The sequence below is a fragment of the Falco peregrinus genome, chromosome 5 (assembly GCF_023634155.1).
Source record: "Falco peregrinus isolate bFalPer1 chromosome 5, bFalPer1.pri, whole genome shotgun sequence".
Taxonomy (NCBI): Eukaryota; Metazoa; Chordata; class Aves; order Falconiformes; family Falconidae; genus Falco; species Falco peregrinus.
Genome location: NC_073725.1, coordinates 103,605,448 through 103,627,735, shown reverse-complemented (window position 1 = coordinate 103,627,735; position 22,288 = coordinate 103,605,448). Strand labels below are relative to the sequence as shown.

Below are 22,288 nucleotides of genomic sequence, written 5' to 3'. Positions count from 1 at the left end.
GGCGGCGGGCGGGAACCTGGAGCGGGCCGGGGCCGCAAACATTTGGGTATTTCCCTCTGGGATGGAGGGGGTCCCTCCTGGGGGGTGCCCGAGTCACAGGGGAGATCCCACCGGGAATTCCTGCGTCTATGTTCTCACATCTGCCTCTCCTGCAGCTAAAATCAAGCCTGGCTTGGCCAGGTTTGCCACAGACCCGTGGGACACCGCTTGAAACACCTTTGTTCTGGTTTGCAGTAAATCTACAAGAGGTAGGAAGGGGGTTCTGGTGTTTGGTTTAGTTTTTTTGGTGTAAGTCTATATGTAATAACAGTGACGGAGGGGTAACAGGAGCAGTTCTGCAGAACAGACACGTATCCTCCGTTGCTTGGCACAGCGAGCAATGCCACTTAGGAGAGGAACTGAGGAACAGCACCTGTCCCATAGACTGTGGAAGAGGAATTTAGACAGCCAAAACAAGCAAAGGGCTGTTTGGCAAGGAGGGGAAACACTTGCATTCCAGGCCACAGGCTGTTGCATAATGGCAGGTGGTTTGGATTTTGGTGATCTGTGTTCTCTAACTAGTTTCTGACCGCTATTTGGTATCACGCTATTTCTGCTCTTAGTTACACTCAGGTGTGGGACAGTAACCCTGAAACAGGAGACAGCAAAGCAAAAGTGACTAAAGAGGTGGCTGACAATCAAAGACCTGAAATGGCTCTTCTAGGGTGGATGATTCAGCCTGGTACCAATATAGCAAAGCAGGAGCATCACGATATAAATAGGAGAGTGGCTCAGCCTCTTCTCTGTGACATGAGATGGGGAGCTGCCTGGTGCTTAGAGTGTAACAGGCAGAGGGACCCTCTCAGAGATGCCCTCACTTGTAGGCTACTAGAGACCACCATGGCTTCAAGGAAGGCAGCTCAGGACCTGTGTAAAATGGTGCTGTCTGACAAGGCCTGGGTGACACACGGTGATGAACTGTCACCACAGGGTGCCACTGTCTCTCCAGGCACTGGACGGCTGGATGGACAGATTGCTTTTCTGTCTGTCCTTCCCAGAACACCTTGCACCATGTCCATATTTTCACTGCTCTCTTTGGTTGCCAGCTACAAGTGGTCCTGTGCTTGAGCTGAGGTGCTCAGTCTCTGAGAAAAGCTGATGTTGGCTAGCTAAAACCAATCCTAAAATCAGGTGGCTGTCATGCATGGATCAGGGCTCCTTCTGCTGTGCTAGACATGATGGACTGGGGCATGTGAGATGGCTGGGATGCAATCAGGGCCCAGACTGCTCGCTGGGGTAACTCAGCTGAGCACTGAACTGAATATCAAAAGACACCACTAGGATTTTGCAGACTGGTGGCTTATAGCACAGGAGGAGCCCTGGGGACTGAATTCCCTGTGAAGAGACACAGGAGTTACAGCCCAGCTGGTAATCCCATGGTGCGAATTTATGCCTAATACTAGAAATAGCTAGGCTGGTAGAGCAGCTCTGAAACAACACAGGCACATCTGTTTCTGCAGTTGCTCAGCACCCAAACAAAGCAGTTTTGGATGAGAAGTAATATCCTGTCCAGCAGGTGATCTAATAAAAGCTGAAAGATTATTTTAAAGAGATAGAATGTCCTAGAGGAGTGGAATTTGGTGATGTAACAAGGGTGTATTGCTGTCCTTGAAACCATGACTGCGCTTTCCACCTCTGACACCTGCAAGTCAGGTGAGATTGCCAAAGGAGGGCAGACGGTGCAATGCCGAGTGTCAGCTTTCCTTGGGCTTTCAAGGTAAATATCACCTCTTATCTTGCTTCAGCCTGGCAACACCAAGTGACACAGCAAGGACAAAGGGAGCGAGCCCTGCCATCTTTATGCACTGCATGGTGGAGATGACACAGAGCAGAGGTTCTCAGCTGGTGGGAGGATGTGTGCAGTTAAGGAGATGGGGCAGTCCTTGGAGGTGGGAAGGGCAGAGTTATATTTGCACACACCATGTTTGGGCTGAAAGGCATGGCTTGTTGATACAAAGGAATCTAAGTGTGGATTCCCCACCTCCTCTGTTTCAAATAAGCAGTGAGGAGAGGAAGGCAGGATCTAAAGTGTCATGGTCCTTGCAGTGGCTCCCATCAGTCTTCTGCCTGAGACAGCTTTTGGATTTGGTGTCCCAAGTGCTGGGGTCTAGCCTCAGACTGAATCAGATGGAAAGAACAGGTGGATTGGAAAGCAAACTTTCTACTTCTGACACAGTTATGTGGGAGGTAACATGTTCAATTAGTTAGCGCCTGAGGCTACAAGTGAGAAGACATGGATTTTACTCCTGACTCTGTTACCAAGACACTTGTTAGGCAGAAGCACTTTACCTCTCTTTAAACAGAAGTGTTCCTTCTATAACTCAGAGATGTTGGTGCCTGCTGAGCCTTTGAGCTTGGATATATAAATAGAACGTATCAAAATATTGCAACGTATCATTAACCTGAATGACAGTGTGAGAAGAGACAAGCTAAGGAGAGGCTTCTCCAGATGTCATTCCAAAGGCATGACACCAGTGTAAAAACCTGTTTCAACCCAGTGGAAAAATCAGAGGAACAGGGCTCAGGCAGGCAACAGTTTCAGGGTATGTCCCCTCTATGAGGCTTGCAGTGAAGCTGGAAAATTAAACCTGAGAAGAGCATCAAGCAGACTTAAGTTGAGAACGATCTATGCATGGGGGCCTGAAACCCTCTGTGCATGCTGTTTGCTAGAGCACAGCATACAAACTTGATCAACACAAGGATCTAAAGAGGTGTAGGTTTTGTGCAGTGAATTTCATCTTAGCAAAAGCCTTGCCTTCCTATAGAAGGAATTCCCAGAGCTCCAGGTAAACCACAGGTAGACAACCATGTCAGAATTTATCCCTCAGTCCTTGAAATTACTGAGATAAGCATCCCCCCCCTTGAAACAGTGTTCAGTCAGACAGCTCTTACTGCTGAGAATAACCTGATATTCAGCCAGTTGTTTCCTTTAATTTCCTTTTTAAACCTTTTGTTTAAACCTTGGCCAGTTTGTCCAAGTTATTTCCCTGTTTACTACACCAAACTTCTCTTTTCTTTGTCTGGTATTTGTGCCTCCAAATCCTGCTAATTATTTATCATGTTTATCTGCTATTGTCCAGGCTACGCCAGGTTAGTTCAGTCACCTTTAACCTTTCCTTAAAAGCCAGACTCTCCAGGTTGGTTGTTAATCGTTCTCCCCTGCAGGAGCTTAATATTTCTTCCACGACCAGGATCCTGTAATCATCTTCCCTGCCTTGCAATCAGTAATTCCTCCTCAGAAGTAGCAGATTTCTCCTCATCTCGGAGGTGTGTGACGACACGGTGCTGGATCCCACGAGCATAGCGTTTGCTGCTGGGTGTGATGTTGGGTTGCGCAGGCTGGCCTGGAAGCTACAATCGGGCTGTGAAAGACAGAGCCTTTACCTCACAGGCAGCATCCAACACCGCCGGCCTGTGGCGAGGGGAGGCTTCTCCTCGGGCAGGCCCGCGGGGTCACTGCCGGCCTGTTCGCCACAGCCCCTCGCTCCATGCTAAGATGGCGGCGGGGCCTGGCAGGCCCTGGGGGAGACACTGGTGCCATGGCTCCTGCGTGGTGAGGAGGTGCGAGGGCAGGCTGAGGTGCAGCAGGCGGGCATCCCAGCGCCACGGGGGTCCCACAGAGAGGTGGGCGAGCACCAGCCCGGCCCGGGGGTGGATTGGGGGGGGGATCCCACCCTGGCCTGGGGGAAGGCCTGAGGAGAGTGGCCGGGGTAGACCTGGCCCCCGGGCAGTGCGATTCAGTACTGGGGCTTATGGGGAGGTTGTGTTATTGCCCCCCGTTTCAGGACAGGCTCAGGGAGGGGCCTTAGCGCTCCAGTGGTAACAGCTACCGCCAAGGCCGCGCTTGCCCTCTGCTGCCGGTCCCGCCGGCCGGGGACTGAGCACCTTTAAAGCGCGGCAGGCCCGCCCCTCGCGTCCCGCCTCCCGCCCCTTCCCATTGGCTCGTGCCGCTGTTTCTTTTGGCCTTGGTGACGGAGCCTGTCTCACTTGGTCTCTGATTGGCCCCATCGGCAGCCCTCTCAGGGACCCTCTCTCAAGAGTGCCGCTGGGCCCGGCCGAAAAGGTGTCGGCCCGTCTGCTCTGGCGGCGCGGCGCTCTGCTCGGAACGCTCTTCAGCGACGCTCCCTGGATGAGGGGAGCGGCGGGGCCGGAGCCTGGGATGGCGGGGCTGGGCCCCCGCGACTGAGCGCCGTCGGCGGGGAGGCAGGGCCGGGCGGGCTGGGCCCTCGGCGGGTAGGAGCGGGGCCGGCGCTGGGAGGGGGCTTACGGGGAGGGGCGCCGGGGCATCTCACCCCGGGGCGGCAGGGCCTGCCCCGGCGGCACGGCTTGGCTGCGGCGGAGGCCGCGGCCCTGTGAGGTGAGCGGCGGAGCCGCGCTGCGGGGCGAGGCGGGGCCCCCGGGGTGGCCGGGCTGCCGCAGCCCTCCCGGGGTGCCAGGGGAGCCTCAGCGTACCCGGCAGGCTTTGGCAGCCCGCGCCCCGCTGCCCTTTCTGTGCTTACGGGGAGTCCGGCAGGAAAAAGGCTTCGTGCCTTTGCCCGGGGCGCCGCGGTTCTCCGGTTACAGTCGGTGTCAGCTGAGAGGTGACCGGGGGCCTGGGTGGGGCCTGGGTTTCGGCCCGGCCGTTGGCAAAGGCTTCAGCTGCATCTCTCAGAGGGCAGCTTGTGCCCCCTTTTGCAGCCTGGGAGCCCGGCTATGGCAGGGGGGCCCAGAGGCACCTTTGTCCAGCCTGAAGGGTAGAAAGTAACTGAAGATTTTCTCCAGCTGTCTGGTTCCTGTAGCAGCCTTTAAAATAGGCAGCGCTTCCTTGCCAGCACAGAATGAAGTGGCCATGTACTGTTACTTTGCTTCACTTGCCACCTTCTTGCTGCTTGTCTGTGCACCCACCTTCTAGAGGGGAAAAACTCCCACCAAAACAACAAAAAACATAGGAAACTTATTTCTGAAATCCTTGAATTGGAATTCCCTGTCTTGTGGTTTTGGATTGTTGTTGATACTTCTGGTTTTGGTATTTTTCTTTGGTTGTTTTTAGCATTGCAGTTTCTTCAAGTTTAGTTCAGAACAAGATGTGAGAATGAAACTGGAGGCAAGGTCCTTGATCACTGGTGGGAAATTCCTGTCTTGTAGATTCTAAGGGTGAAATGCAAAACGCAACTGTTGTGACCAAGAGTGAGGTTTGAAGAGCCTTCTCAAAAAGGAGAAGGGGAAAAAAGGCTTTTTTTTCTTTTAAAGTGTTTGAGTTGTTGAAGGACAGTTGTACTTCAGGCAGGGATCTGGCTAGTGCAGTTTTTTCTTGCACAAATGCAATATTTTAAGGAGCAATCTTAACCTTAATATGATCTATACTAGCAAGATTTTCTGGTACTGTTTTCAGAAAGGAAGAAAACTTAAGTTTTTTTATTAGAGCTGTGACTCTGGTAGTGTGTCACTTACCTTTATGTAGTTGGGCTTTGAGAGCACAGAGAATTGCCAGTGATGTGGGCCCTGAATTTCATTGAGCTCCGATACAATTACAGTGGCATGAATCCAGAAACAACATCCACTTGGTGAGAGGCAATCATTTCCACTGAAGATGCAGCTGAGCCTTCCCCAGCGCTCTGTCACAGCAACCTATGAGTCCTGCAGATGTTCTCAATCGGAATGCAACTTGGGAGTCCAGCGCCTAGATAGAGGAATAGGCCTCCACAAAGTCAGGCTGGCTTCAGCTGTAGCGTAGAAAACCATTTTAGTTTGTTTTCTGGTCTATAGTGAATAGAGCTGCCTGCTGGGAGGACAAAGGAGACCACGATTACTGCACTGGTTTCCTCTTACGTGGCTACGGAGTGATTTTTACCCCCATTGCATAGGTCGGGCTGCCTGAAGTGAACAGCCCTGTGGAGGCAGGGTGTGGTGAATGATCTCTTGGATATGCTCAGCTGGCAGGATTTTATTTTGGACTAATCAGGGCAAGGGTTTGGACAGTGTGCTGTAAGGGTCAGTGTTGCTGGTGATGACGAAGCCTAGCCAGATCCCTGCCATCAGTTCCTGGTCCTGTGGCCACAGAATTTTTGCCTGGGTTTTTGACAGGAACACACCACTTCTCCACATCCTTGCTGTAGGCTTTAGCTATTAGAAAAGCATGATGATCATGCTGTCTGGCTGATGGTTTTGGCTGCCCTTTCTTACCATTTTGGATGTTTTGATGCTATTTTTTGTGTATACTCCATCTTGGGAGGACGAATAGGGTACTAATACCAGGCTGTAGCAAGCAGCTGGGCTGAGAGGTAAGCTTGATTCTGTTTTACCCTTTGAAACCTCGTGACTGGAGGCCTGTTACATGTGGCCAACTCCTCTAATTATCAGCAGCTTGCTGCTGTTGTGTGATAGTGGTGGCTTCTAGGGAAAAGAAGTGGAGCCTTTCCTTTTTGAGAGGAAGGTGTTTTTTCCCATGCAATTCTCTCACTTGATCTCTTTTCAGTGGGACAGGCAGATCAAATTCTTTGTCCCAGAAGAGATATTAGGAGGGTGTGATGGTTTGCAGTTGGTCTCATACTACCCATGCTCTGTGGGGTTTATTTCTACCCTTTCCCAGCTTTTTAAACAGTTAGATTTTCTTCTGTGTTGACAAATGTGAGCATACTTGTCCTTGCTACTACTGAGATGCAGAGGTGTTTCAGAGGAAGAGAATGGAGAAAAATTATTAACAGAAAATCATTCTTAACGGCATCAGCTCAGAGAAGTGAGAAGCTGGAGGGAAGAGAATATGCTTTTAGGGATAAGTCTGGAATGTAAAGGTTGTTTGCTGGAACCCCTACTAGAACTAGGATTTTTTGGCACAGATTTTTGCTATCTCAACACAAAGTTAATCTTTCCAGGTCTGCATGTGTTTATTTAATATGACATCTCTTGTGCAGCACAGCAGATGCCAGTTGCAAAAGAAAAATCCTAGCTCAGCGAGTATCTGTCCCCATGAATGAATCAAAGGAACGGTTTGTTAGCTGAGGGTGGGATGATCCCCTTACCCCTAGAGAAGACCTAGGAAGAGTGTCAACCTCTGAAGAAGAAGAAGAGTCTGTGGCTGACAGTCTGGAGCAGTTTGTGAGGAAGGTGCTACTGAACTCTAAAAGCTCAACAGATGACACAGGGCTGTGCTGATTTTGACCTGTGAGTCACCCAGAACCTTGCAGGGAAAATACCTTCTGAGTCCTGTCATGGAGGCTGTCAGTTTTTGCCATGCCAGCCAGAGTTAAAGTTAAATGGAGTGGGGTTTTTTTTGAGATAAATCTTGGATTAACTGTAGCACAGAGTCTCTGGCAGTGTGCATCTTTAAGATGCCAGCTGATAAAGTTTTGTTGTGGTTTTTTTTTTTTTTTTCAATCTGTGTGTTGTCTGTGACCACTTCTTTGGGGAGTGCCAGGAGAGATTATAGCACCTTGTGTTTGTATTCAGCTCACAGCTAGGTAACCTTAACCATGAGGGTTGCTGTTTTAGGGTGGGAAGGGGAGAGGATTTGCACACAGTGATACGTTGAGTCAGAAGCAGGCTTAGTAAGGGAAATTATGTCAAAACTCTAGTATATCCTAAATCCTGATCTAAAGTACTGTGTGCCATAGTGCTCTTAAAGTTTCCACAGTGATCTTAGAACCAACAGAGAGATGAACTGCTGCTGGTGTGGTTTCTGCCAAAGCCACCAGCATGGGCATGAAGCATGTGGAGTTTTATGGATGGCAGAGCAGAGTTTCCCTTTAACTTCTGGAGGGACAGTTAATATTGCGGTAGTGTAGGACTTGGGGGATGGACAGATGGCAGAAGGCAGTACAAAAAAGTTTCATCAGAGGAATTGGAAGTTCATTCTTGTCATCTTTCTGAGGGGCAGGAGAGGCGTAAGGTAGGGCAGGCAGAAGAACTGAGCGCCATGTCTCTTCTGATTCTCACCATAGGTCTGTGCTGCCTGAGAGTTTGACCTTAGGAAACCCATTAGGACTGTGTCTGGTTCTGGGCTTGTAAACTACCAGTGATGATGCTGATTTGTGTCTGAGAAAGTCAATGCAATTGGGACTAGTGGATGTAAAGAAGCTGCAGAACTTTATGCTCACAGGGTTTTAGGCACTGTCTTTTCACAGCCTTACTGTTGTGCTTAAAATCAGAATAGATCTGGTGTCTTGCAGAGTGTTAGACAAAAAATGCCGGATCATGGCTTTTTCCAGTGTTGTCTTTGGAAGATAAAGTCTGCGCAGTCCCTTTAGGTAAAAGTACGTGAGGCTCTCCCTGCTCTGACTGCAGGGTTGATAACAGCAACAGGTTTTGGATAGGGCCTTAATTTTTTTCTTCACAATAGTTGAAATCAAATGACTGACTGTAAGTTCTTGATCTTGGGAGCTAGAAGAATAATTAATGGTCTTGTACAGCAGGGTTTCAGTCTCCATCTGATGATGCCATGTATTGCTGCTGAGTCCTGATTTCTTCTACGAATCTGCGAAAGCTCAAAAACCCACAAAATTTAATCCAACCTAGTATTATGCTATTTTGAAGGTGCTTGTTATTCTGATACAAGATAGTGTTTTTGTACTGTCCATCCTAATGGTTGTGTGCAGAGTAAGGGCATGTGGTGTTTCACAGTGTAATACAGTCTTTCTGATGATGGTAATTTGCTGTAATGAGCAGGAAGCAGTGGTACAGGGGTCTAATGGCAGGGATGTGTTTTTTAGCTCTGACTCACAACTAATTTAACATTGCTTTTTGTCTCTGCTGTGGTTGTCTTGTGCTGTGTTTGACCTGGACCAGAAGGAAGGCAGGATATTCCAGTCCATGATGTCTGTGATGAGATTCTCCATGTCTGACAACATCACACATTCGACTGCCCTGGTGACAGCACTGGATAACGTGACAACTTTGACCCCGACAACAACGCAGGCAATCAATGACACCAATATCACTGTGCCGCACAAGTGCCTGTTGTTGCTCTATGAGGACATAGGGAAGTCCAGGTGAGATGGAGGAAATGGGACCACAGTCTGACCCTGGGCCAGGGGAAAGAGCTTGCTTTCTCAGAGTTTGGTTGAGAAGGGACTGTGGCTGGTGCCTTCCCTTCTAGGTGCTGAAGAACAGGAAAAAACCCTGTTTTATTTACTTTTTGCAGAGTCCGCTACTGGGATCTTCTGCTCCTGGTTCCCAATGTGCTTTTCTTTATGTTTCTTCTCTGGAAGCTGCCCTCTGCCAGGGCCAAAATCCGGGTCACTTCCAGCCCAATCTTCACTACATTCTACATACTAGTGAGTACCGCTCTGTGCTTTTGAACTGATGAGTGAGAGTTTTTTTGAATTGCCACTCATGAACAATATCACTGAACTAGGGAGAGAAAGCCTAGACGAGGTCTTGCAGAGATAGCTGAAGGTGTACTACAAGAAGTAGACACAGTTTTTTGGGTTTTTTTTTGCTGTCTGAATTCTGCCTTTCACAGACTCTGGGACCATATCTGCTGGATTTGAGTGGATTTTGTTCTCCTGTGGTGATCATTTTTTCTTCTTTTCCTTTTTTCTTCTTGTTGCTTTGTTGTCTTGGAATGTAGTATCTTGCACTTTTCTTGCTCCTTGCAGTAAGTAGCATGTGACACAAAACCAGCTTCTCACTGAGGTAGTGAAAGTGAAACACTGGAGAATAATTTATGTAAAGCTGATTGAAAGTTTGGTCATCTGCCCTAGAAAATGGTGATGTGATGGGGTTCTGGTTAGTCTGGGAATGTAGAATCCCAATCCTGTTAGTTTCTTTCCCATCACGTCAAAGTGACTGCTGACTTCATGATGTTCTTGATACTTCATAAAGGTGGAAACAGTATATAAGTAGTACAGTCACAGTTCTCAAACATCTTAGATCTTGTCTGTTCTCCTCTCCGCAGTTTAAAAAGGGCACAAGCAACTTTTGAACACATTAAGGCAATCTCTTTACTAATCTCTGAACAGCATACCTATTAACTGTGATACTGCTCATAGGGCATGGCAAATGCAGCTAAGGACCTACCTGAATTTGTTCAAAAATACCATTTGGAAGCTTTATCAAAGGTGATTTTTGAGATCCTGGCTTGCCTCAGTGTGTAGCATAATGTGCTTGCTCTTTCTCAGTGAGATTAGTACATTATTAGGTTGTAGAAGTGAATATATATGTGAATTGGGTTAGATGGGAGGCATCCTTCTTTGGGCTGCATACATGGTAAAAGCCAAGAAGCATCAAAACCAAATCTGAGCTAGTAGCCTCAGCTGAGAATTTGGTGGAAATTCTTGTTAGCTCTTTCAGGCCTGGAGTGTCGGTACTGGGCTTGTGCACAGTTTTAGATGACTAGGTGTACGCACAAATGCTCCAAATCGTTAAAAATATTACAAGCCTTTTCCAGTCTGGATTTAAACCTTCCCTTATGATTCCACTAATGCACACGGTCAGCAGGAAGTTTATGCCAAAGGCTTTGAAAAGCAAAACTCCTGATAAACCAAAGGGAAGAAAACGTGAACTGACTTTTTGCTGTTGACTTTTTCAGAACAGAGTGAGAAGCAGAAAGTGATGAAACAGCCTTAGAGGAAAATGCTTTCATTCGTTTTAATCTGGAGTATGTTACTGGGAAATGAGGATGGAAGTGCATTCTGTGAGGATTTCCTTTCAAACGGCTGTTTGTCATGTCTTGAAGGAGTGCTTTCTTGTGGGGTCAGTTATTACAGTGAAATTAATAGATTGAGAAGAGTCTCTACCTACTTAAAGAGGAAGCAAAACGGGTGTGTCTTCCTCTCCTGTGAGTTGTTGCTACTCTAGAACACCATTATATTCAGGGGATCTTTTTTGTCAGCGTTTTGTCCCAGAGTTTTCCATCCCTGGAGGGAGTGTTGTATTCTTCTTTCTTGCCATTTGCGTCCCTTCTTCCTCTAGGGAGGAAGTATTCATCTGTAGGTGTCTTACTGGTCACTTGGATTCTCCAACCACTTCAGAATCAGCTTGGACTCTTGTTCTCTGATAGATTTAGCTGTCTCATACCTGCATCATTAGAATTAGCCTGTGACTTGGAGAATTTTTATCTGGAAGAATCTGCTTTCTTAGAGGGTAAGTCTGTACAGCAGAGAGGAGATGTATCCAACCAAGCTTTTAATTGTGTAATTCCTGTGACGGTACTGGAGTTGGAAAATGAGTATTGTTGAGCTCCATGCTGTCATGCTTAAATGGTACATGAGTCGGCTTGGGTATCTCTATGTTGCACTGTGCAGCAGGGTAAGATGTTTTAAAACTGTTGACTGCAGGTGATTTTTTTTTCCTCTGCATATCTGAATGTTGTTAGTGTTGACTGAGGTTTTATGCAGATTTTAGTTTTATTACAGATCTGAAGTGTGGTAGTTGGCATCAAGTGGCTTCTGTTATCTGTTGTGATTGATTTATTCAGTCATACCAAGCACTTGATCTTGTAATTTGGAGGGATGTGGGTTTAGTCTGGTTTTTCTCCTCCCTTGTCCCAGTGGACTAAAGCATGGGAAGACTGTTTGCCTGTGAAGATACCGTTGTAAGGAGTGGATGAGACCTCTTCAGAGCTATTTAATCTGACTGTTGAGGAAATTTGTTCCATAAAAAATTCTGAGCCAGTACTCCTGCCTCTAACAGGCCTAAGGAATCTCCTTTGGCAAATTAATCTGCTACAGGAAATCTTTGGTACATGTTATCGGGCCTGAAAGCTGACTTGGAAATGGCATTCCAAAAGGGTCTTTGGTCACTACTGCGTATGTGCCTCTTGACGTGAGCTCACTTTTGGTATCTTTTTGTGTAGGTATTTGTGGTGGCTTTAGTTGGTATTGCCCGTGCTGTTGTCTCCATGACTGTGAGTGCCTCTGATGCTGCCACAGTTGCTGATAAGGTAGGTACAACACTGATTTTATAGGCTGTGCTTTGTTGCAGTTTGATCACAGCAATCTGCTCCGGCTTCCCTTTTAAGTGCACACAAGATTAATGTGTTGTTTTTTGCAGTAGTCATAGCTATGCATACTATAGAATCCTGTTCTGATAGTTGTATCTAAATGACCACAACATCCAGGGCTGTAAACAATGGCCTTCCTAAAATAGATGCACAAGCAGTGGCGGCAAAACTTTCCTGTTGATGACTTTGCTTTGCAAGAGCTAAACATTCAGATGCCTGTAGTGGATAGGCCAGATCTGGCCTTTTACTCTTGCAATATTTGAGTGGCTCTTTGACAAACATTTAATTCTTTTGTATTGAAAGCAAATAAAACCAAATACCGTTTGGAGACTGATAATCTGAATGTCCTTGCAGCCACTCTGAGCACAGAGCGAACCCTTAGCAAACAGGAAATAGCTTGTACGTGCTGTTCCTTTGTGGTCATTTGACTTGTAGCAGAATGTTACCTGAAACAAAACGCTTTGTAGTTGCTGAGCTGTTAAAGGAAGAAGAGCCACCTGCAGAGTACAGGTCTTCTGGCTTTATTCTCTGGGATCAGTGTGGACCTTTTGCTTTTCCCTTTAATGTTACGTGTCAAAGCATTGTAATGCAGTGCTTGTTGTGAGTGGCTGGATGTTTGTAGCCTTTCATTCACCTCTACTGAATAGATGTAGGTCCAGGACTTGAACGATGGAGAAGAGGTGAGAAGGTGCTTTTCTTTGGCTCTGTTGGTGTTGCTGCTAAGTGCACCTTGCTGGGAAGTCATGCAATAGGACAGACACTCTCAATTTTTCCTGTAAACACATGTTCTATCATGTCTTTCATGTTTCTTTTGTTTTCTCTCCTATATATATATACACATATACACTGTGTGTTTTCTGAGATTAGAAATCTGTGTATCTTCAAGAGAGAGTGCCATTCAGTGTTCAGAGGAAAAGGATTAATAAGCCAAAATCTGGGTTCTTGTTCTAGGTCTGATTTATTGCATGACCACCTGGAATGTTGCCTCACCTGCTGCTTTTTTGTTCTTGCTTCACCAAGTAAAAAATGGGAATGAAAATGACAAGCTGGAGGTGGGAGGGCTTTAGAGTTGAATATGCTTTAGATTTAGGGACCAGTAACTTTCGAGGAGTGCAGAATACTGAGTTTGTTCAGTCATAACTGTACTGCAGAATCTACTGCTTAAGAACTGGCACTGTTTAATATTATACTTTTGAGGTTGTTCTGGATTTGTGCTCCCTGGAGCACAGCAGAAAGAACACATCTGAGACAAGTGACAGATTCTCAAGTGTGGCAAACCAAGGTGACTTCCTCTTTCCATAGGCATGCTGTTTGCTTGCTCCCACACAACTGTTCTGTTTCACAGGCATGGACAGGGCTTGGGACAAGCATATGATTAGTATCCCTACAAAGCATAAGGAGAGTTTGTGGAAATGACCTGCTCCACTTGGAGGCTGCCGTCCCCTGGAGCAGAGTGGAGTTTTGATGTGTTAACTTCTGAATGGTTCCTGGCTCCATCTAATCATGTTTGTCTGATTTCTGTTATCCCTCAGATCCTGTGGGAGATCACAAGGTTCTTCCTTCTGGCGATTGAACTGAGTGTGGTGATTCTAGGCCTTGCCTTTGGTACGTGTCAGGAGGTTTCAGAGTGCTTTGAATGCTTCCTATTCCCTTTCTTTCCACGGAGGCTGCATCTGTAAGTTTGTGGAGAGGCTGACTCTATAAAGTGAAGGAACTCTAGGATAAAGACAGAAGGCAAACTGGCAAATTTTAGTTAGAAATGGTTGAAGGCCTGATTGTATTTACAGATCTGTACTTGTGTGATTTCAGGTTATGTATGTGCTTTGTGTGTCCTGCATGCATGTGGTGAAGGAATGTACAGCTTAGGTGAAGAGTTATGCAGATATCAATGGTCTGATCTTTGCTTCAACCCCATTTTATATAAGATGGTTCCTTTGGAGGTCCTTCTATCCTCCTCGGCTGGTTTGACTCCATCCTGGCTTCATTCAAATGCTTTAACTGTACCTGCAATCTGTTACTCTACTTTTTTCACTTGTCCAAGTGAAAATGCTGTTTGGAACACCCCTTTCTGTGGGTCAGAGGTACAGGAGAGGGGTTGGTAGGTGTCACTGTTGCATCTGCTAGTGGGATACCTGAGCGCTGGCTCTTCCATCTTTGGAGGGCTCACAGAGCTTCTGGAGATTGTCTGCTTCAGGATATTCCAGTGTGGATTTCTCTAAATTACGTGAGCCCTTCCTCTGTGCTCTAACCCACTCTCCCATCAACTTTTGTTCCTGAGAAGAAGCTTTACAACATCTCAGTGTACATGATACTGGAGTAATTCCTGATTTTTTTTTTTTTTTTTAATTTATTTTGTAACCTCAACAGAGGGACTTAATTGCTTTCTCTATATTTGTGTGGGCAGGAAGAAAGCAAGTTAAAACCTGCTGTTTTGTAAGTATTATTTTATCTGTGAAAGGCTCAACTCTCCAAACAGGGAAGCAGTTTCTAGTGGTTAGGTGGGCTTTAACCTTCCCTTGAAGGCTTCTGGAAATAAAAAAGGTTTTCCTATGTTGGTTTTGGAGAGAACTGATTTTTACTAGGGCTGGGTTCACATGCTGAGTCACTTCTGTATTCCTTAATTCCAGGTCATCTGGAGAGCAAGTCGAGCGTGAAACGTGTTCTGGCAATCACTACAGTGCTGTCTCTGGCATATTCTGTCACGCAGGTAAGTACATTGGAGCAGAAGAATTAGTCTTTGCAAAAGAGGGGACTTTGCTTGGAGTTAGGCAGTTAAGTGTGGAACTGCTATCTGGAAAGTGGCAGCTTTGCTCTTTGGATGAGATTTTGGGGGAAGACTGGATGCTTGGGGCAATGTATAAGGATCCCCAGAGCATATATACACCAAACTGTATCTCCTTGTCCTATTTATGGCATGAGTGGCTCAGCCAAGGTGAAGAAGTGAGATGAGATTTAGATGGAGTGCCTCCTTTCCTGAATCTTGGAACAGGAGTGAGATGTTTTTCACACCTGAGCCACAAATTCTGAATCTAGCCTCAAGTGCCATGAAAACTCAATGGAGACACCTGAGGTGTGTGTGTCAGATAAGGGCAGTGCAGCGGGCCTCTTGTCTCCTGACTCTTTGAGAGCTGAGAGCTTTTGCTTCCCTTCAAACTAGCAGCTGGCTTGCTAGCTCAGTTTAGTAACTGTGTCTCTGTATCTCTGAACAATGCAGTATGTGTCTGGGTTTATTCTTCTTCTCGGTATGTAAGTGGTCAGCCCTGTGTCTCTGTACTTGGGGCAGTGCCAGAATAACACACAGATCTTTGTTCTGTGACCAGGCTCTTGCTTGCGAGGCAGTGAGCTGATCATTACCACATGATAAAGCTGAAGGAGCCTCATTAAATATCAAGTGTTTGAGCTGTATCTGGGTTCAGTAGTGCTTACAAGCACTCTTCTCTCTCCTCTGTATAGCAGCTTCTGTTCATACCATTTTTCAGGAATGCAAGTGAATGAAACAGTGTCCTTTCCTAATTCTTGCACAAGTGTGGGCTTTTATATTCTGGATGTTTCAGCAGGAGAGATCTACTTTAGAGATGGAAATAGAACTCTCAGTCTATTTCAGACAGACAACTGCTTGCATCCCCTGTCCCTTCATTCAGCCTCTCTTCTGGAATGTCATTGATGCTGGTTTCCATCAAATGCAAATTCCTGTCACTTTTTTCCCTTCACTTACTGTTTTCAGTTTCGTCCTCTTTTCTTGTGTGATCTTAACTTGGACTAAGCAGGGTAATGGTTGGGTCTTAGGTGGCAGCAACAACTGTTGTCTGAACTTCTTTAAACAGTCTCCCTTGTCCTGACACCCACTCTAGTGAGGATGCTGCCTAGAACAGAATCATATTGGTGCCACTTCTCTCCTAGGGCACCCTGGAAATCCTGTACCCTGATGCCCACCTCTCAGCAGAAGACTTCAACATTTATGGCCATGGAGGAAGACACTTTTGGCTTGCCAGCTCCTGTTTCTTCTTTCTGGTAAGTACTGGGCATGTGTTACGCACTCTGATAACTTCTTTGTATTTTATAATTGAGGCAAGGAGGATGATTTGTGTATAGCAAAGCCCTAATCGCCCTCCTGCCTGATACAGCGTGGCATTGATATATCATGTGGCAGGGAAGATGGAAGTAATAAAAATGTGGTGGCAGTGATGTAAGCTGTGGCAGCTGAATTCCAGCTGAGTTCAGATGTTCTTCACTCCCTTGTTTCTCAGTGACCAGTCTTTTTGTGCTGATGGGGGTGAGATGTGGGGCCTTCACACCTGTACCATTTGCACTGCATTTAATATCAGGGGGTCTGTCCTGAGACATCTAGGGAGCGCATGACACCACATACCATCCCTGCAAAGATTGTTGAATTCGTAACCAAGCAGCTGTGGAACAGTTAGTTCTTTGTCTCAACAGGTCTATTCCTTGGTGGTGATTCTTCCAAAAACTCCTCTGAAAGACCGGATTTCTTTGCCCTGTAAGTGACTGTAGTGTGTTCCATACTATAGATGGAGACAGTGCCAGGATAAAACATAGGTGGGAGTAAGAAGTTCCTGTACGTGGTTGTGCTGCAGATAAATCCCGCTGTCTCAGGGTACAGATACATGGCAAAGGACTGATAGTTATCTCTGGAAAAATAGTACGTTGTGCCTTTTGGAGAGCAGATTGCTACTTCAGTAGCTAAACAATGACGTGAACAAAACAAGATCTACTACTCAGTTAATGATACAGATGTGATGTAAATATGTTATCTTAGAGAGCTGTGAAAATTGGCTTCTTAATAATAGCTTCCTTTGAAATGCGTGTGTGATGCTAACGTGTACATGCTCGTCATCCCCCGGGAAAGAAAGACTAATTGGGAGCTGCTTAATAATTTTTATTTGGGCATTTATTAAGATGCTTCTCTGTTTTTTCTTCTTGTTGCAGAATGTCTGCAGTTGTTGAATAGAGAGAGAAGCTGTTACTAAGATGTTTGCATTGGGCTGTTCTCTTTCTAAGTATTGTTGGCATCTATGTCATATCACTACCCTGAAGGAGTGGATATGTGTGGCACATGCCACAAGCAGGGGTCCTTGGCCTGATCTCCCTAGTGTGCAGCATATCCTGCTGCTCCTGTCCAAGTCTCCTGAACAGTTTTGTTACTACTGTACATTGGAAGGGCACAGGTTTAGCTGTGGGGTTTTTTTTGTTTGTTTCTTACATTCATTTATGTGACTGGCACTGGTTCTAGATGCTTGCCTATGAAATCTTTGCATGTGTTGACATGACCATGTGTTTTCAAAACCCGTCGTGTGTGTATGTGTATACACATGCAGGAGGGTAGGGTTTAGTCCACTGTACCTCCATCAGTCCTGCCAGCATGGGACAGGAAAATGCAGTCTTAATTCTTCAAGAGTTTGTAAACAGAGAAGATGGTGAAATGCTTCTCTTGGGTTTGCCATCTCCATTAGATTTGCACTGGGCTGGTGCTTATGAGGTTAAGCTTCATCTGTGTCAATGCTTTCCCACAGCCAGGAAGAGTTTTTATGTTTATGCTGGAATTCTGGCATTGCTGAACCTGGTGCAGGGCCTGGGCAGTGCCCTCCTCTGTGTGGATATCATAGAAGGACTGTGGTACGTATGCTGGAGGAGGAGGTCTGTAACCTGGTTTCTCATATTGCAGTTGAATGTCCTTCAACACTGCCTCTCCTAAAAAACCAAAACTTTTGCAGAGTTTGTAAGAACGAATAAAGTGGTTGGATCTGTTTTGTGCAGAAAGACCTCTAAGTGGTCAGGAAACCCACAGAGCAGAGCTCTGCGGAGCTGCGTGCTCTGCAGTGGTCTTGAGGTGGTAAATGAGGGTAATAGTTTCAGTCCAGTGGTGCCTGCCTGGCCATTGGCTTGTGTTTCATAGGTAATAAGGGAGGAAATAATCTCTTTGCTAGAAATAGCATGGAGATACCCATATTCACATCTGGAGTCTCATTCTGCAGGGATCAGTGTCACTTCTGTGAGTCAAAATTGGCAGCACTGAGACTGTGCTCTTGGTCAGACCTTGGGTCTTGGCATGGTTCCTTCTGAGTGTCTAGGAGCAGTGACACAGTTGACGGCAATGTGTGTTTGCATCAGTTTGAATTTGTTTAGTACAAGACTTTCCTTGTCCTCTGCTTGGACATTTTGGAGGGAATTTGGATCATTCTGGGGGGATTTGACTGGTGTTATCCAGCTGTGTTGTGCTTGAGTGTTAAATTCCTCTATGTTCCCTTTTGCCATTGACAGCTGTGTTGATGCTACCACGTTCCTTTACTTCAGCTTCTTTGCACCTCTCATTTATGTGGCATTCCTGAAAGGCTTCTTTGGGTGAGTAGCCAGGGACAGGAGTTCAGAGGGTATATATTGTCATTGAATTGTTTTGCATTCAGGTTCTCCCCATCTGTAGAATCAAGGCAGTGACTAGAATGCCAGTTAGGGAACCAGTTTTTAATTTGTCCTTGAAGTTTTTCTTGTGTGACCCAGGGCTGCTTGCTTCTATCCAAGACTCCTTTGTATGCAAAGTATAGCTGACAGCTGTATTCCTCCCAAACCTTTATGAGGATTGCTTCTTCAGTGTCTGTTTAGTACAAAGTTTTTCTGCTGAATTTGTTAACTATTGAACTAATTAATTAACTAATGAAGTTAAACGGCTTCTAGGTAAGTTTGGGGGTAGGTTTGTAGAAAGGATCTAGGGGCTCGGTAACTCTTAGGCTCAGGACCCCTCTACAGTGGGCCCAAGAATCACCAGTTGAAAGCATCCGGGAGTGTGGTACCTGGGTCGGGGTTGCCGCCGTGTGGCCGCTCAGAGGAGATGCAACTTGGTAGGAAAAACCCAAGTGTTTCGGTGTAGACTTAAGCTTTTATTGTCGATAAGCAAGAAACAGCAGGCTTTAAAATAACTAGGAACATAAAGTACTCCTAAAATATCAAAATGTACCTCTATTGCCTTTTGAAATTAAAAAAAAAAACCAAAAGTGAACAGCATCTGGAGTTAGAGATGGAAACTGCTGATCCACAAGTGTTGTATTTTGGTCTTCTGATGCATGTGGATGGAACCTGAGGTGGACTTCTGTTCTGTTGTGTTGGTGACCAGGCTGCTGTGGCATTGCCCTCAGTTCAGAACTCCCAAAGCATAGAACACCTTTCCCGCATTAGTCAGGATTCTGCCATTTATATTTCTCATAGGTGGCTCAGTCCAGAGCTACATTTAGCATTACTCTATGGCAGCTACTCTGTTAGGTATATTTCAAGACTGAAAGCTAGTGTGGAGAGCTTTTAGGGTCCGAACACAGAATTTTTTAGTGCTGCCGCGTTTCAGTTAAGGATACTGTTAAGGCTGTGATACTATGTTGCTTAAGCATGTATTTTGAATCTTTAATCATTCCAGGTCTGAACCGAAGATCCTTTTCTCCTACAAATGTCAGGTGGATGAACCCGAGGATGTGGATGTGCACCTGCCCCACCCTTACGCTGTTGCCAAGAAGGAAGGAATGGATTCTGGGTTCTACTCGAGCACACAGATTGACACCACAGCCTATCTCGATGATGTGGCCTCTATGCCATATCATGTGGGCAGCATCAACAGCATAGACAGTGACCGCTGGAAAGCCATCAATGCCTGAGGCAGGGCTACTTCCTTCACATGATGCCTCATTCTTTTCCTTCCAAACTCTCTGATACCACAGCTGTTAGGATATCCATTGGAAATCTGCCCTTGGCTATCAGCCATGGCTTTCCTCTCTTCCTTAGGATTTCCAAAACCTATTGTGGAATTAAGTTGGCAGCCTGGATCCTGTTGGAAAGAACATTTTCTGTCGCTACCTGAGAACAATGTATAACAGTTTTGTTCATAAACCTATAAACACTGAACCTTCTTGATCGTCCGTGTTCCAGATGTGAATATGACCCAGAAGACAGGCCTGACTGGCACCTCTTCCTTTTCAATGACTGAAAGCATTTGTCTGCCAATAACGGGAATGGTGTTTAGGGATGAGGGTGTTAATTTGACTGCTGTATTGTAAATATATAGAAAGAGTTTGGTCGTTGAAACCAAAGGTGGTCTTCCTGGGCTTTTTCAAGCAGCATGGTTGCCTGGGTCTTGTAATGCAACAGCATAGGTGGTGGTGATGGCAGTGACTGAAGAGGGAAGCTGGTCAGCTGGGCTTATCTCTGGTTTCAGCTAATACTGATGAAAATCGTGAATTGCAGTTGCTAGGGATTAAAAGGAGTGCCCTGGGAGCATTTTGAGGGGCTAGTAGCTAACAGCATAGATGTGAACTGACTGAATTAATAGGGAGACAGAAGAAGGACAGGCAGTGCTACTGTCTAGCTGAGCTGAAGTAGCTGTGAAACAATCTGTGGGCTATACTACTGTGCATTTGAGCTCACAGGAAAATCTAAGTAACAACACTGAATCAGGGCTGAGTTTCAAGAATAAAACCTGTGATGTAGGTGCATTTTCCACCTGCAGCCTGCTTCATGATCTGGCAGGGTCTTGGAGAGTGCTGTGAAGGAGGAACCCGACTCTGCAGATGAAGGCTCTGGAGATGTTCAGGTGCTTGAGGCAGAGCAGAAGCCCATGATGTGTCCGAGCTGTCAGTACTGAGTGACTGGAAACTCAGGCATCATAGGTGTACTAGAATCAAGCCGGCTGGTGTTCTAAGTTGGAAGGCAAGTGAGATATGGATGTGTTTCTCTGGCAGTGTCCTCTTATGTTGCACTTCAGATCCCCAGACTTCTGCTGGTCTGAATAGATTTTGTGGCTTGATATGTTGAAAATACTTACGTGCATGTGGAGCGTGGTTCATTTAAAGACTATCTGGAACTTCTTATTATCCTCTTCCATGCTGGAAAAGGAACTGCTGTTGTCTGAGCTGTCTGGCATGCAGTTGTAAGACACTGTGTTCCTATCCAGGGACTGTTCAGCTGAAAGCTGCATCAGGCTGGTTTCTGGGACTTGGTGTGCTCTCCACAGATGAAGGGGTATATTCCTTTAGCTTTGGGAGTGCTTTCCTACCTGAGTCCTCCAGGTAGGTGGAGATCTGCTACAAGCAATAGCAACTTGCCATTAGAGATGGTAGAAAGAAGGAATTTGAAATGTTTGGGGACTTTGTGAATTTCTTGCCCCAACCCACTCCTGTTCCTGAAGAATACTGAGATAAGAGTTTCTGGGAAATCTTCATACAGGGCGCAGCATGGAGGTGTTAGTTTGGATCATGAGCAGGTAGGGGAAAGCATTTGCTACCACATGTTCCCAACATAGGGAAAGAAGGTTTGGGTAAGAACACAAAGTTCGTATTGGTTGCCAAAACTATGCAGGCCATTTGCTTATATTGTTTTGTTAATGAGCAATGAAGCCTCTCTGTTCTGCCTGAGGACTTTGCCTGACAGGCCTCTTAAGTAGCACTGGCACCTTGAAAACAAACACCACCCCCACAGCTTTGTTTTTGGGTTTGGTTTTTCTTTCACATTTACTTTTTGAGGAAAAAAGTCTTCTGTTTATTTGTGTGTGAGAGCTGAACTGTCTCACCTAGGTCAACAGTCTTTAACCTTTCCCCTCCATGCAATGACTGTGTGAGGGCTGGACAAGCAACTGGCAGAGTCAGCCCTTGCCACATTACAGAAGTGTTCCATGCTCCTCCTGTCACTTCCTGTGAATCCGCCTGAGCCATGCTTGCTTGCTTACTTACTCTAAAAGGGATGGATGACATGGTGCCTGAATTGTCCTGCTGCTGCTCCTAATGCTGCTTTACAACACTGATCCCGAGCTGCTCTTAGGAAGTGGGGAAACTTGCAAAGCTTCCCTGGAGTTGGTGGGCCTTGGACAGAGCCAAGGGATACGAAGGTATTAAAGCAGTTGAGTAATAAAGGAGCAACTGCTTTTCTGTCCCAAGGAGTATTTGCTGACTCAACACCCTGGCCAAGAGGACTAATTTGCCCTCCTTGGTGATGTGAAGAGCAGGTTATGAGTTTGCGGTTTTATCAGCTGAATTCAGTGCTGAAGGATCACCTTTGCAGGTGGTAGACAGGTCCATCCTGTCCTTTGCTGGCAGGACTCCAGTATTTCTGGAGCGTCCCATGTTCTGCTGCTGAGGAGCTTCTGCACTAGGTCATGGACTGACCTTCCTCCTGTTGTATTTTTATGTATATATAATACTTTGGGCCATATTCAAAATGGTCCATGAGCAGAAGTGTGTTATGCCTGGGGGGGTAAAGAGAGAAAATATAGAATAAATGTATATTTTTGTTTGTAAAATAAAGAAATAAAATTAAGTTTGGCATAAATGGTCATATTTTCTT

General features: G+C 46.0%; 1 protein-coding gene across 5 annotated transcripts; it reads left to right on the top strand.

Moving 5' to 3' along the window:
• Positions 1–98: 98 nt before the first annotated feature.
• On the top strand, positions 99–22,273 carry TPRA1 (transmembrane protein adipocyte associated 1). Of its 5 annotated transcripts, none has more exons than XM_027794110.2 (11): positions 99–248; positions 8,800–9,002; positions 9,155–9,287; positions 11,810–11,896; positions 13,489–13,561; positions 14,584–14,663; positions 15,857–15,967; positions 16,394–16,454; positions 17,488–17,590; positions 18,236–18,316; positions 19,377–22,273. In XM_027794110.2, exons 1-11 carry the CDS (start codon positions 129–131, stop codon positions 19,609–19,611), a joined length of 1,287 nt encoding a protein of 428 aa, XP_027649911.2. In that variant the 5' UTR covers positions 99–128; the 3' UTR covers positions 19,612–22,273. The 5 variants fall into 5 exon arrangements, with proteins under 5 accessions (XP_027649911.2, XP_055659467.1, XP_055659465.1 ...); XM_055803492.1 differs by lacking the exon at positions 99–248 and adding an exon at positions 4,052–4,272; XM_055803490.1 differs by lacking the exon at positions 99–248 and adding an exon at positions 4,152–4,272 and having other exon boundaries at positions 8,803–9,002.
• The last annotated feature ends 15 nt before the right edge of the window (positions 22,274–22,288 follow it).